This window comes from Triplophysa rosa, linkage group LG11 (genome assembly GCF_024868665.1).
Source record: "Triplophysa rosa linkage group LG11, Trosa_1v2, whole genome shotgun sequence".
In the NCBI taxonomy this organism is placed as follows: Eukaryota; Metazoa; Chordata; class Actinopteri; order Cypriniformes; family Nemacheilidae; genus Triplophysa; species Triplophysa rosa.
The window spans coordinates 1,470,713-1,486,129 of record NC_079900.1 but is presented as its reverse complement, the minus strand read 5'-3'; the positions used below and the strand labels follow the sequence as shown (position 1 = coordinate 1,486,129).

General features: G+C 39.4%; 1 protein-coding gene across 1 annotated transcript; it reads right to left on the bottom strand.

The window, feature by feature from the left end:
• Positions 1–8,169: 8,169 nt before the first annotated feature.
• LOC130561119 (gastrula zinc finger protein XlCGF57.1-like) lies at positions 8,170–11,011 on the bottom strand. Its single transcript, XM_057345263.1, has 3 exons — positions 10,941–11,011; positions 10,168–10,296; positions 8,170–9,920 (listed from the first exon to the last, which is right to left on the bottom strand). The coding sequence occupies exons 2-3, from the start codon at positions 10,259–10,261 to the stop codon at positions 8,560–8,562; spliced, it is 1,455 nt and encodes a 484-aa protein (XP_057201246.1). The 5' UTR covers positions 10,262–10,296; positions 10,941–11,011; the 3' UTR covers positions 8,170–8,559.
• Between the last annotated feature and the right edge of the window lie 4,406 nt (positions 11,012–15,417).

Here is a 15,417-nt window from a genome sequence, read left to right as displayed (position 1 = left end):
GCATCAGCCTTGGTACATGCATTCCCCTGTCTGCATGATAAAACTCCCTGTGGTTATGTGAGTAGTAAGATTTGCGTCCATATGGGAACAACTGTGTACAGAAATGGTTCCGCAAAAAAGTTGCCGGCAAAGCGGTGGTGGGGGGCCGGGGGGTGGCCAAAGATTAATTTATGGTGACCTTGGCCCACCATTGGCCACACCTGGCTCCGCCCCTGGTCCGACAAACCAAATATATTGACAAGTTTTGGACACGGTGACACACAGGGCAGCATGTAATCGTGTGTGGCGAGCCCCCGTATCGTTTATTTTTCTTACAGCGACAGCCGAAGCTAAAGGAGGAATTTAAGCAGACTCATGCCCATCATGCATTCAAATCATTAAAATTGGCGGTTGGCAATCAAACTACATTCTGTGCCTGAGCAACGAACAAATATACTCAAAACATCTTTCTAACCTAATAAAGAAACGAAATATAACCTTTTAACTGTTTATTTATTCTAAACTGTTTTAACAGTTTAAACAGTGTCATTCACATCATTAATTCAAATCTGTTCCAGCACATTTGGCTATCAAACTTTGCGTTCTACACGTGAGCCACAAACAAACAAATACTGCAAACATTTTTCTAAATTAACTTAATAACAAAATGAAATGAAATATGAATAATTTGCCATTAAAAACAAAACTAAACTATTGTCATGTTTGCAGCAGTTTCAACAGTTTAAATGACAGAAATGGTGTATGTCAAATGTCCCTATATGCAGACTGCTATTTTAGCTGGAAATAATGTGATGCTGAAGCTGATGAAGCTGAACATAATGATGTTAACACCATGAGGTAATGCTATCTGTTTGCTCTGTCGTACACTGATAAAATCATGTTTGTACTGTGGATAACTGCAGTGAATACTGAAACATTAGATTTTACTTCCCTCAAACGATGTTGTATTCAGTATGGCTTGGCGACATCTTAAATCCTGGCCAGTTCACGTGTCTGCGTTTCAACCGCAAAAACTGAAACAGTAGCGAGCGAGCATGCGTTCGTAGGCTATGTAGCCTACAGTATGTGTCTGTGCTGCGCACATTGTGCTGAAACAACAGGCACAACAACAAAACAGCGGTGCAGAATTCAATGTTACAAATAGTTATGTTGTTGTAAGAAAAACAACTCGGCTCGTTTTAAGACTGTGGAGGAACAAAATAGTCTATGGCGGGCCGCCATAGTCTTGTCAATGAATGGGAAACACTGAGTGCATGTTACATATTATAATTGCAAAACCTGTGGAAATATGTAGTATTATTCACAATGAACTTCAGGCCCTGGGTTCATGTGTATTGTACAGTATATTCATACATTTTCAATGTCTTTCCAGGAAACATGGTATGCCCAATGCCGAAATAATAGACCAGCCACTTCATTGAAGAGAGACTGAGGAACATACGAAAGCGACTGAAGCGCTTGAGACCACCACAAGGAGAGAAAGATGATGCCCCATGTGGAACAGTCATGCCAGGTAATGGGTGAATTCTTAAAGCAATAGTTTACCCAGAAATGAAAATTCTGTCATAATTTACTCTCCCTCTTCTCATTTCAAACCTGTTTGACTTTCTTTCTTCTGCAGAGCACAAAAGAAGATATTTTGAAGAATGTTGGTAACCGAACAATGGGTGAGAGTTTTAATTTCATATGCACATTGATTAAAATAATACGAGTTAATTCGAAAAAAAAGTTTTACTAAACCTTGAGGTTTTCTGAAAATTGAGGAGTTTCTGAATGTGTGTCAAGTCCTAAAGCTAATTATAAAAAAATAAAGCTAATACAATGTTGATCATTTGTTTATCATGTGATTTATTTTACTTTAAACGATTATTTTAAAGGAATAAAAAAACATTTGAAAATATAACCCATTTATGAAATCAAATTTACCCAGTATTTTTATTATTTTTTCAAAAAAATAACCCATTTGCTGGGTTAAAATGAATAACCCAACTTCTTGGGTTAGTTTAACCCCAAATGTGTTCTGTCCTATATTTACCCAGCAGCTGGGTTAAAAACAACCCAGTGTTTTTTAGAGTGCAGATGTCACAAGTTTTGAGGGAGCGTGCAATTGGCATGCTGACAGCAGGAATGTCCACCAGAGCTGTTGCCCGTAAATTGAATGTTCATTTCTCTACCATAAGCCGTCTCCAAAGGCGTTTCAAAGAATTTGTCAGTACATCCAACCGGCCTCACAACCGCAGACCACGTGTAACCACACCAGCCCAGGACTTCCACATCCAGCATCCAAGATCATCTGAGACCAGCCTCCCGGACAGCTGCTGCAACAATCGGTTTGCATAACCAAAGAATTTCTGCACAAACTGTCAGAAACCGTCTCAGGGAAGCTCATCTGCATGCTCGTCGTCCTCATCGGGGTCTCGACCTGACTGCAGTTTGTTGTCGTAAACGACTTGAGTGGGCAAATGCTCACATTCGATGGCGTCTGGCACTTTGGAGAGGTGTTCTCTTCATGGATGAATCAGGTTTTCACTGTACAGGGCAGATGGCAGACAGCGTGTATGGCGTTGTGTGGGTGAGCGGTTTGCTGATGTCAACATTGTGGATCGAGAGGCCCATGGTGGAGGTGGGGTTATGGGCAGGTGTATGTTATGGACAACGAACACAGGTGCATTTAATTGATGGCATTTTGAATGCACAGCGATACCGTGAAGAGAAGCCCATTGTTGTACCATTCATCCACGACCATCACCTCATGTTGCAGCATGATAATGCACGGCCCCATGTTGCAAGGATCTGTACACAATTCCTGGAAGCTGAAAACATCCCAGTTCTTGCATGGCCAGCATACTCACCGGACTTGTCACCCATTGAGCATGTTTGGGATGCTCTGGATCGGCATATATGACAGCGTGCTCCAGTTCCTGCCAATATCCAGCAACTTTGCACAGCCATTGACGAGGAGTGGACCAACATTCCACAGGCCACAATCAACAACCTGATCAACTCTATGCGAAGGAGATGTGTTGGACTGCGTGAGGCAAATGGTGGTCAATCCAGATACTGACTGGTTTTCGGATCCCCCGGACCCCCAATACAGTAAAACTGCACTATCAGAAAAGAAGGTACGAAACTGTACCTTTTAGGGTACAAGTGGCTGTCACTTTAATTAGAGGTACAAAATTGTACCTTACAACTTTGTACCATTTAGGGGACAATTTTGTACACCAGCGACCAATTGTGCAACGAAAGCACAAAATTGTACCTTATTGTATAAGGCTCTTCAAGGCAGTGTAGTTTTGTTGCTATGAAGCCTCCCAAAAAAATAAAGAAATTGGCTTACAGATATGCAATTTTATTTACAAACCTTTTACAAAGAAAATATTTGAAATGATTACATCTCATAAAAGCAACAGGTAGGTCAAAAGACAATCAAGTGCTTATTGCATATAAAAACTCATCAGACATTACCTTAACACACATCATCTGAAATATAATGCAGTCCTTTAAAACAGAATCATTTAAACTGTACTCATTACAAATCAAATTAGACAAATATAATAATTGTTCAACTGTTTTATAGGCTGTAGTATGTACTGCACATTGAGGTTTAAAGCATATGGCAGTTGTTGTTCAGCATGAATACCTAGTGCTAATAAATAACTTGTCATCAACATTGTAGGTGTCTAGTGCCTGGTAATCAACCTCTTCACCTGGTGAGAGGACAGTCCATTCATTTGATATTTCACAGAATATGAATAATAATGAAGACAAAAAGATTCAGGAATTAAATGCTTTCCACACAATAACCAGTTTGTGTCCATGTTAAGAATGTACTTAATCTGACAAAACAATGGAACATCTTCAGCATGCAGGTGACCGACAGAAAACACATCTTTAACACAATAACTGACATCATTAACCTTTACGTTTGTTACTCGCTCAATCTGTTTACCTTCAAAATGGACATGGCTGTACTTCTTGTTTACACTTATTGAATGCTGAGCTGAAGGTAAAGACTGAAATGGCATGCTCACACAACATCCAGCAACTCTTTGAACATGTGTGGAGACCTAATAAGTCTTGAGGCCTCTGAAAAAAAGTCAGGGGACTGTAGCACTTCTTGAAGTTCTGGACATGCGGCAAGATCAAATCCATTTTTTTCTAGATGATATGCAAGAAATGCATCATAGTTCTCTTTGAAAAAACTAAATAAGAAATTTACATCATCCAAAATTTCTTGCTGCACTGTCTGAGGCAGGTGATTTTTCTCTCTGCATTTCAGAACGAAGGCACATAGGTTCTCCCTAAATTGCTGAAACAGCTCATTCATGTTTGAGGGGGCAGGAAAAGCAACACTGTCATTAGGACGTTCTTCCTCAACATCCTCAATGTCCTCAAACAGAGGCAGAGGAACATCAGTCGTAGTCTGATGTAATACCGTATGTCTATGCTTTCGGTAAACATGACATCTAAAGGACTCATATTTTGAAAATGTTCTCTGACAGTCTTTAAGACCACAAGTTATTGAAAAGTTTGCCTCATGTGCATGAATGAGACCAATGTGCTGGATTAATATGACAATTGTGAATGTTCTCCGAGAGCATTTAGGGCAACAGAACAGGTGAGTTTTTTTGGGATAAATCTTATTCTAAGGGCGTTTTCACACATAAGGGTTTGTTTCGGAACCTGGTGCGTTTTCTCTCTTGGTTCGATTCGTTTAGGCATATGTGAAGACGGCAATCGCGCTGGGATCCGCCCCAAAACAATCGCTCCGAGACCGCCTGAACAAGGTGGTACCTGAAGGAGGTGGTCGGAGTTCGATTGCTTTCGAACTGTGATGGGGTTCGCATGAATATGAAAGCAACACGGACCCGGGTGCTCACTTGATGAGGAGGTAAAGTGACCTGTGCATGCGTTTAAGCCGATTACGATGTATTTCCTTCAATAAAACACATGTAAGAGATGATAATGCTGATGATTTACCTTGGATTCGAGCGAGAGTGCAGGCTGCACCGTATTTCAGCATTGCGAGTGGAATCAGAGCGGCAGGTCAATTGTAATCCACTGTTTCCTCAAAATAGTCTGTTTGCAAGCAGCAGAAAGCCGTCTGCATGCAACGCGCATACAGTAAACCCAAATATCATTTACTCTGCTGCGCATAATAGCACCAAATTAATAAAAACACAATATATTGATCAGTGTTCTGTTTTCTGTCATGCACAGTGCACATTTTTGATGACGCAAGACAAACGTAAATGCATCAGGGTTCGACAGAATCAAGTTGAGCCTGAAACCAAACCAACGCTGTGCCGGGAAAAATCGCACTCAAGTTCGGACCGCAGCAAACTGAAAACGCCCTTAAACAGATATGTGAACAATATTTGAGAGAAATAGGCCTTTTGTGTACGTAGAAAAAGTATTAGATTAGCTCATGATAAATGGGGGCAAAAACAAAAGTTTTTAACATTTTTTAACTTTCCATATCTTTCTCTCTCTTTTCAATACGCTATCTAAACTGTAATAAAATATGCTCAACTCTTTCATTTTTGCCAAAAAATGTACTTGAGATATATGATTTTAAGTATAATCTCTCTCAAGAACCACCAAAATATTTTCAAATACAAATATTTGAGAAAAAAAGAAACACACTCATTTTCTTTTAGTAGTTTAGTTTTAGTTTTCTTCACAATTCCAGAGTCAAGCCTGTAAGTAAACGCTGTAAATACAACCCTAGACACTGACAGTGTGAACGGAGCGACTGTAAAACACTTTTTACTCTCAGAAGACATGGTTATGAGCGCTCTTCAGCGTGAATGCGTTCTAAAGATGACTTTTTTTGTGTGAACGTTTTCTCACACTCAAGACATGCGCATTGATGCTCTCCATCGTGAATTATCATGTGAGTGGAGATTTTAAAGTCAAAATGAAATAAACAGGAAATCAGAAAGTGTTTTACACCATATTGCCCCCCATTGACTACCATAGTAGGAAAAAATACACTGGTAGTCAAGAGTGCCCCAGAACTGTTTGCTGTCCTACATTCTTCAAAATGTCTTCTTTTGTATTCAGCAGAGCAAAAAAAAAGAAGATCTGGGAGTCAACGGGGGCAAAATCTATCTGGTTATAAGCATTCTTCCAAATATCGTCCTTTGTGTAGGAAGAATGTACGAAGAATTTTATACAAGTTTGGAAAAACTCGAAGGTGAGTAAATGACAGAATTTTAATTTTTGGGTGAATTATCCCTTTAACCTATGAACAAAGTTTAGTTTTAATAATCTTTCTCATCAAGTCAAATAAAAAGAATACCAATCAAAAGCTAATGTAACGTGCAAGATGTCTATCAAAGTCAAATGTGGAAGGTATGTGTGTACATGTGTATCGAGGTGAAGCTGCAAGGTCCTTTGCTCGAATGCTTAGAAACATAAGTGAAGTGCAAAATAACAGTTTCTCGGTCCCTTTGCAGTGCGGAAGCAACTACACGGAGCGCGTCTCCACTTGAATTTTCTCTTCTGCTTGATAGTTCTCCGTTTCCGGATGGACATCTTGCACAAGGTATTGGATATATAACATACAGTCGTGGCCAAAAGTTTTATAATGACACATATTAATTTTCACTTTTCAAAAGTCTATGCTTCAGTGATTTTTATATGTTTTTGTCAGCTGTTATTATGGTATACTGAAGTATAATTACAAGCATTTCATAAGTGTCAAATGCTTTTATTGATAATTACATTTAAGTTCACGTAAAGACTATTGACAAAGACTAAAGACTCAATATTTGCAGTGTTGACCCTTCTTTTTCAAGATCTATGCAATTCGCCCGAGCATGCTGTCAATCAACTTCTGGGCCACATCCTCACTGATGGCAGCCCATTCTTGCATTATCAATGCTTGGAGTTTGCCAGAATTTGCAGGTTTTTGTTTGTCCACCCACCTCTTGAGGATTGAGCACTAGTTCTCAATGGGATTATGGTCTGGGGAGTTTTTTGGCCATGTACCCAAGATGTTGATGTTTTGGTCCCCGAGCCACTTAGTTATTACTTTTGCCTTATGGCAAGGTGCTCCAACATGCTGGAAAAGGCATTGTTCATCACCAGACTGTTCTTGGATGGTTGGGAGAAGTTGGTCTCTGAGGATGTTTCTGTACCATTCTTTGTGCATGGCTGTGTTCTTTGGCAGAATTGTGAGTGAGCCCACTTCCTTGCAACCCCACACATGAATGGTCTCAGGATGCTTTACTGTTGGCATGACACAGGACTGATTGTAGCACTCACCTTTTCTTCTCCGGACAATCATTTTTCCAGATGCCCCAAACAATCGGAAAGGGGATTCATCAGAGAAAATGACTTTACCCCAGTCCTCAGCAGTCCAATCCCTGTACCTTTTGCATATCAGTCTGTCCTTGATGTTTTTCCTAGAGAGAAGTGGCTTCTTTGCTGCCCTTCTTGACACCAGGCCATCCTCAAAAAGTCTTGTCCTCACTGTGCGTGCAGATGCACTCACACCTGCCTGCTGCCATTCCTGAGCGAGCTCTGCACTGGTGGTGCCCCGATCTCGCATCAACTGTAGAAGACCATCCTGGCGCTTGCTGGACTTTTTTAGGTGCCCTGAAGCCTTCTTCACAACAATTGAACCTCTCTCCTTGAAGTTTCTGATGATCCAATAAATGGTTGATGTATGTGCAATCTTACTAGCAGCAATAGCCTTGCCTGTGAATCCCTTTTTGTGCAAAGCAATGATGACTGCACGTGTTTCCTTGCAGGTAACCATGGTTAACGGAGGAAGAAGAATGATTTCCAGCACCACCCTCCTTTTAAAGCTTCCAGTCTGTTATTCTAATTCAATCAGCATTACAGAGTGATCTCCAGCCTTGTCTCACCTGTGTTAACCAGAGAATCACTGACATGATGTCAGCTGGTCTTTTTGTGGCGGGCTTGAAATGGAATGTACATGTTTTTTTTGGACTAAGTTCATTTTCATGGCAAAGAGGGACTTCACAATAAAACTCAATTCATCTGATCACTCTTCATAACATTCTGGAGTATATGCAATTCGACATCATAAAAACTGAGGCAGCAGACTTTGTGAAAATTAAAAATGGTGTCACTCTCAAAACCTTTGGCCACGGATGTAGTTTATAAAAATGATCCTTAAACGTGTCAGGCTTTAAAACAAGGCAACAGTGCAATGCAAAACAACAGGTTTATTTTCAGCGAGGTTAAATCAGTGAATAATGTTTGTAGGATATTTACACTATAAGGTAATTATTAGCAGGTTCAAAACAGAAACGAAACACTAGGGAAGAGGAGGAGAGAAGGGAACGCACATGACCTTACTCTCTAAACATAAAAAAATACAGTAAACATAACAAATATTGCTGACCAATGGTGTCGTCTGTGAAAAGAGAGACGGAAAAAAAGGACATCCAAAAGTCCTTATATGGTTTTCAGAACACAGACAGTATTTCAGCTGTGAGCTGATTGTGAACAGAACATTAAAGACTCACATCACATCTGTGAAGACAATCTCAAACACTGACAGTGTGAACGGAGCCATTGTTATGAGCGCTCTTCAGCATGAACTCTCATGTGTTTCTCTAGAACTTTTTTTGCAAAACTCTTTTCACAGTATAGCCGTTCTCCAGTGTGAGTTCTCATGTGGTTCTTAAGAACATCTTTTCTTGCGAAACTCTTTTCACACTGTAAACATGCATACGGCTTTTCTCCAGTGTGAATTCTCATGTGGGTCTCTAGATGAGTTTTTTTAGTGAAACTCTTTCCACACTGAACACATGTGAATGGCTTTTCTCCAGTGTGAATTCTCATGTGGTCCTCTAGATGACTTTTTCTTGCAAAACTCTTTCCACACTGAACACACGCATATGGTTTTTCTCCAGTGTGAATTCTCATGTGTTCCTCTAGAGTGATTTTTTGTATGAAACTCTTTCCACACTGAACACATGTGAATGGCTTTTCTTCAGTGTGAGTTCTCGTGTGTTCCTCTAGACGACATATTCTTGTGAAACTCTTTCCACACTGAAAACAAACATATGGCTTTTCTCCAGTGTGAATTCTCATGTGGTCCTCTAGCTTACCATTTCTTCTGAAACTCTTTCCACACTGAACACATGCATACGGCTTTTCTCCAGTGTGAATGTTCATGTGGTCCTCTAGATTACTTTTTTGTGTGAAACTCTTTCCACACTGAACACATGTGTATGGCCGCTCTCCAGTGTGAGTTCTCATGTGGATCTTAAGACCTTTTTGTTGTGCAAATCCTTTTCCACACTGCAGACATGTGAATGGCTTTTCTCCAGTGTGAATTCTCATGTGGACATCTAGATGACTTTTTCTTGTGAAACTCTTTCCACACTGAACACATGCATACGGCTTTTCTCCAGTGTGAATTCTCATGTGGACATCTAGATGACTTTTTCTTGTGAAACTCTTTCCACACTGAACACATGCATACGGCCGTTCTCCAGTGTGAAATCTCATGTGGACATCTAAATTACTTTTGTTTGTGAAACTCTTTCCACACTGAACACATGCATACGGCTTTTCTCCAGTGTGAATTCTCATGTGGACATCTAGATGACTTTTTTGAGTGAAACTCTTTCCACACTGAACACATGCATACGGCTTTTCTCCAGTGTGAATTCTCATGTGGGTTTTAAAACCATCTTTTTGTGCAAATCCTTTTCCACACTGCAGACATGTGTGTAGATTTTCTCCAGTGTGAATTCTCATGTGGGTCTTGAAATAACTTTTTCTTGAGAAACTCTTTCCACACTGAGGGCAGGTGAAGGGCTTTTCTTCAGTGTGGATTCTTATGTGCTTCACAAGCTGCTCTTCACTTCCCAATCTCTTTCCACAATGAGGACATACTGATACCGTTGTTTCTTCCAGTTCCATTAGATCTAAAATGAAACGAAAGAAGAACATATTTTTATTAGGCCGGTCAACATTGAACACATGCAATCAAAGGCACAACATGTACATTTTTTGCATTAAAAAATTTGTTCATGCGTACTTTCATTTTCAAAAGTAGCAAAATAATAACAAAATCATAGTAATAATAGAAAATCAATAAATTTTACTTGTTTAAATTAATGTTTTAATTTGTCAGTAATAATCATTACTGAAGACTCAAGAATGGACACCGACCTCTTTGTTCCGCAGCGTCTTCATTTCTCATTGTGCTGGTGTCTGTAACACTCATGTCTTCACTCTCCTCTTTAATGAATTCTGCGTCACACATAACTTGCTTTTCAAGTGTGGCTTGGAGAAACAGACCTGTCAAAATCAATAAATTAATAATGGAATTATATTTTACTGAATGATTGCAATAAAACAGCACATAGTTGCAATGTCAAACAAAACATTTACAGAATGAAGAAACAACTAAGCGATTATTTAGAAAGTAGATGAGACAATGACATATAAGAACCACTGATCATGTGGTGTGAGCAATAATAAGAATTAACTGTATTAAATTAAAAATAAAACATCTTATTTCTGTGACTGAAATATCAATGACTGATACAGTATGCTTAAGTGAATGGTGTTTTAAAACATTTTATAAGTAAGCAATATTCAGGAAAAACATGTCTGTTAACATTTACGAAGAAAACTCTGAAATTATAAAACAAAAATACGAGATCGTTACGGACCAAAACTCTTCTAAACACTTTAAACACTGAGAACTTGTAAAGCACGTTAAGGAAACTAATTAATTTTTAAACAAATCAGGGTTTTATCTCAGTGAACTGAACTGAATGTGTTTGCAGAAGTGAAACAGCACGTTTGTCTTTATAGAAATTCTCCGGGACGGACTTCAATCACTCTGCAAACCTTTTCATCATCTAGCATTGAATTTCATGTTTGTCATGTTCTTCTAGCGAAAAGTTTACAACACGACATCCATACAGTGCACTAACCTTTGTGTTTAAAGAGCCCCGTTTCTCTTTACCTTTTCCGCCTTCTCCTTCTTCTTCTTCTTTCAGTTTACTGGCCGTTCACTCTTTAGGAGCATTATCGCCACCTAGTGTAGCTTGTTTCCATGGGTGATGGATCCGCTTTTTTTATTCTTGCCCCGCCCACCTCAAAGGATCAGAGTCTAAGCTTCAGATGGCGCTGCGTGTTCAGCTCCTCCATCCTCAAACTCCGAGATGGGCTTCAGCATCACGCTCCAACCATCTCTATTTCTAAACCCTGTGTTCTAATCCTGTGAGCTTTCAAAATAATAATACCCCTTCAAGTATGTGTTTATCTCTCAAACCCTCTCCTAGAAGATCATGTTTACTGCATTTGAAAAGCACATGTTCCACACTTTTTTATTGTTGCTGTGAGTCAATGTGAAGATTACATTCAATATTTTATATATCAATGTATTATTATGTAAATAGTATCATTACTATACTGGAACAATAAAACACAATAGAGTAGTTCCGAACTTTTACTATTTATTGCACTGACCGCAACTGTTCAACAAATATGTCTAAAAATAAATGATGCTTCTAGACATACTGCACTGTACTACTTGTTTTTTGTAGTTTCTTACAAAAGTAAGCAGTTTAATAACAAGAAGTGCAGTGATCTTAATGTTTTGACTGCTTTCCAGTATGATAGTGGAATGTTATTTCATGCATACTGTAGCAAACCTCCTAAGAGGATGTGTTTTAAAGAGAATACATTTGTGGAGGACAGAGAGTTTTAGAAAAGAATATCACATTTATTGACACTTTAATCTGGATGATTAGAAAACATTTATTTAAATAGATATATACATCAAGCTCAACAACCAACAGCTTTGCATGACTTCACCGCACAAATGGCGACTAAAGATATGATTCGCAGCACAACACGACACTCTATGATTCATCAATGCACTGCACCACCAAAGCTTCCCAAATAGGAGTCGTGAGCAAACAAAATTCATTTCACTCCAGTGGTCTGTCTAGGTGTTGTAGGATGTAATGCAGTCCCATGTTTACTGCATCGTCCACAGACCTGTTTGCTCGGTAAGCAGACTGGAGGGGGTCAAGAAGTGGTCTGGTGATGTCCTTCAGGTGGGCCAGTACAAGTCTCTCAAATGACTTCATGACCACAGATGTTAAAGCAACAGGCCTGTAGTCATTAAGTCCAGAGATTTTGGGTTTCTTCTGTACAGGGATGATGGTGGAGCGTTTGAAGCATGAAGGGACTTCACACTGCTCCAAAGATCTGTTAAAAATATTAGTGAAGATGGGCGACAGCTGCTCCGCACAGACTTTCAGGCAGGAGGGTGAGACATTGTCTGGGCCTGGTGCTTTTCTGATCTTTTGTTTGCGGAAAAGCTGGCAAACATCCTCTTCGCAGATCTTAAGTGCAGGTTGAATGTCAAGAGGAGGTGTTAATGGTATAGCAGAGATAGGGTCAGGGCGGGTGTGAAGGGTGAGACTCTGCATTTCAAAACGACAATAGAAGTCGTTCAGGTCGTCAGCCAGTCGTTGATTACCCATAGACTGAGGTGATGATGGCTTGTAGTTGGTAATGTCTTTCAGGCCTTTCCACACCGATGCAGGGTCGTTGGCTGAAAACTGGTTCTTCAGCTTTTCAGAGTAGCTTCTCTTAGCTGCTCTTATCTCCTTTGTCAGTGTGTTTTTGGCCTGATTATACAAGACTTTGTCCCCACTTCTGTAAGCATCTTCTTTGGCCTGACGAAGCTGTCTCAGTTTCATTGTAAACCATGGTTTGTCATTGTTGTATGTTAAGCGAGTCCTGGTGGGAATACACATGTCCTCACAGAAGCTGATGTAGGATGTCACTGTGTCAGTTAACTCATCCAGATCAGTGGCTGCAGCTTCAAAGACACTCCAATCCGTGCAGTCGAAACAGGCTTGTAAGGCCCGCTCTGTTTCGCTGCTCCATCTCTTTGCTGTTCTTGCTACAGGCTTGGCAGATTTAAGCTTCTGTCTGTAGGTCGAAGAAGATGAACCAGGCAATGATCAGGTGTCACTGATGATATGAGTGTCACTCTTTAAATCCACAAAGTTAAGTGTTAATGGAGTGAGTGTTCAAAAAATGTAATAACTTTTTATAAGACTTCTATGTAGGAATAACATTGCCTAAATGCAAAACATCTTGGAATGCAAAACTATTATTAATTTATGTAACTTTTTATGCTAACTATTTTTGTGTATTTTCCCTCTTTTGAGTGATATGATATCTGATATTAAAAAAAATTTTATATCATCTTACTCTAGTAAAAGCCATAATACACGTTTAAAGAAAACCTTAACCTAGTTGGTCATGTGTGGTAAATTCTATATACACAACAAAAATGGGCAATGATTAAACCCTACATTTTTTCATTATTTAAATTAAATCAAGATATTATTTTGAGTCTCTTTAAAGATATGAGAAATTAAAAAAGTAAAACAATTGTATAGAATTCTTGAAACACATTCCTTTATTAATGTATTGTATAAGATATCTCCTTTCTTGTTCTTTTCTTTCTTTGTTGGATCTTTACTGCTATTATAAATGTAACATTGACTGTGTTGTGATGTTCTTGAATAAAAGCATTTCAAAAAACGTACTTCTTACAGTCGGCATGAAACGGAAATAGCGATTGTCTCTTTTTCGTATCCTGACGTATACCCAGTACTCGAGTTGTAAAAAAAATCAGGAGGGATGGTGGATTGGATTTAACTTTTAGGGACAGATCATTTGTGCTGATGACAGCGCATATGGTGGGAGACCAAGGGTGTACCCTTTAGATTATTGTTTAAGCACAAAGATAATTATTATATTAATCTAAAACAACATGCATTCTATTGATATATTACGTATCAGATACTCCTGTCATTGGTCTTGACCGAGGCACCTCAGAACTGGACTTGGTCCCCAGGTTGGCATGGCTACCACTGCTCCTACATAGTTAGGGTAAATACAGAGGACACATTTTCCCACTGGGTGCAAGTGCAACTTCATACTCATGATACCTATAAATCTATTGGGAATTAATCTATTAAATGTTGAAACAAAACCTCACAAAACATTGTAAATGAACATGAATCCTCTCAAGTCACGTCCATTTGAATTGAAGTGCAAGAACAAATGGATTAAACAAATGTACAATTTACAAAATCTGAAAATAATACATATAATACAAATACATAGCACCACCTGACATTTCATAAACTTGAGGTGGCCAAACAAAAGACAAAAAAAGGGAAGCAAAATTAATAACTGATCAGATCAATGCTACCTACCCCATTCTCCCCTACAGTATCTCATAGAAGCTTCCAGAGAGTTTCAGAATCATGTAAGGAAAAGTAATGGCTTTCCTTGCACTTGCCATTTATATGTTGTAGAATGTTTGGCGAACGATGATAGATAGCGCGATGACATTCCACCAGATGCCGCTGATCGGACAGGACAGAGTAACACGGCGGATAACGCTCATAAAATAAGATTTATTTCTACTTAGGCTAGTTAAGGAGGCAGGCGTGTGTTGCTTAGGCGGCCGCTGTAAAGTGCTGTGGGAAACCCTGCAGTAAGATATTCCAGGTGAAACAGAAGCCAAATCTAACATTAACTTTGTGAATGTAAAGTCTAACCGGACGTTAGCTAGCTAGCTGGCGTTAGCTAACAAGAAAAAAAGCTCCAAACTAACTCACATCGTTAACTGTGTTGTTATCGCCTCTGTCCAGAGATTCCGCCTTTGGTGACATATCAAAAGTATTCCTGACTCTTGACTTACCTTCAGTGCTACTTCTTGCCCTCTTAAAGCCGAAGTCCTTCAGGTCAAGCTGTCCATGTCACTTGGGTTTGGCAAAGATCATGATGCTACCGGCACCTGCGCTGCTCGCTGACTGATGTGACGTCAATTTAAAACAAATCGTCGTGTCATTGTGTGCACGTTCCCCTCGTCCACAATATTTTAGCCTATTCAATATTCGCAAAAATAATAGTAGTAAATTACCACTGGTAATATTCACACATTCATTGATAAAATAACAGGGGATGGGAAGGGGGGATGGCCGTTTTAGAAGGGGGATGATTTTGATCATCTTTAATTCAAAGGGGGATGCCATCCCCCCTCAACTCGAGTACTGCGTATACCCGAGTGAAACGACTTCTGAAATGAGAAAAAAAATGTAGCGCGGGACTTGAGTTCATCCACTGACAACTGATTGGATCGTTAAAAGGTGAAAGATTTGAACGCCAGTTTGCAATCTGTCAGTCATTGCAGCCCCGCCCTCGCGCCATTCCTCGTGACCAGAAGTAGAGAGGTCGTTTCGAGGGGGGAGGATCAAAGATTACAAGTGCAAATGTATTTTTAAAAAATGTTGTGCATGGATGAAAAATGTATAATACACACTTCACCACTGTCTAAAACAATTAGAATTATCACTTTTAATTTCATGC

Bases quoted from the DNA above. Each gene is read 5' to 3' on its own strand.
- LOC130561119 (XM_057345263.1), bottom strand. From the start codon at position 10,261: ATGTGTGACGCAGAATTCATTAAAGAGGAGAGTGAAGACATGAGTGTT. The intron at 9,921-10,167 runs GTCGGTGTCCAT...GTTTCATTTTAG, and splicing joins AGACGCTGCGGAACAAAGAG to ATCTAATGGAACTGGAAGAA.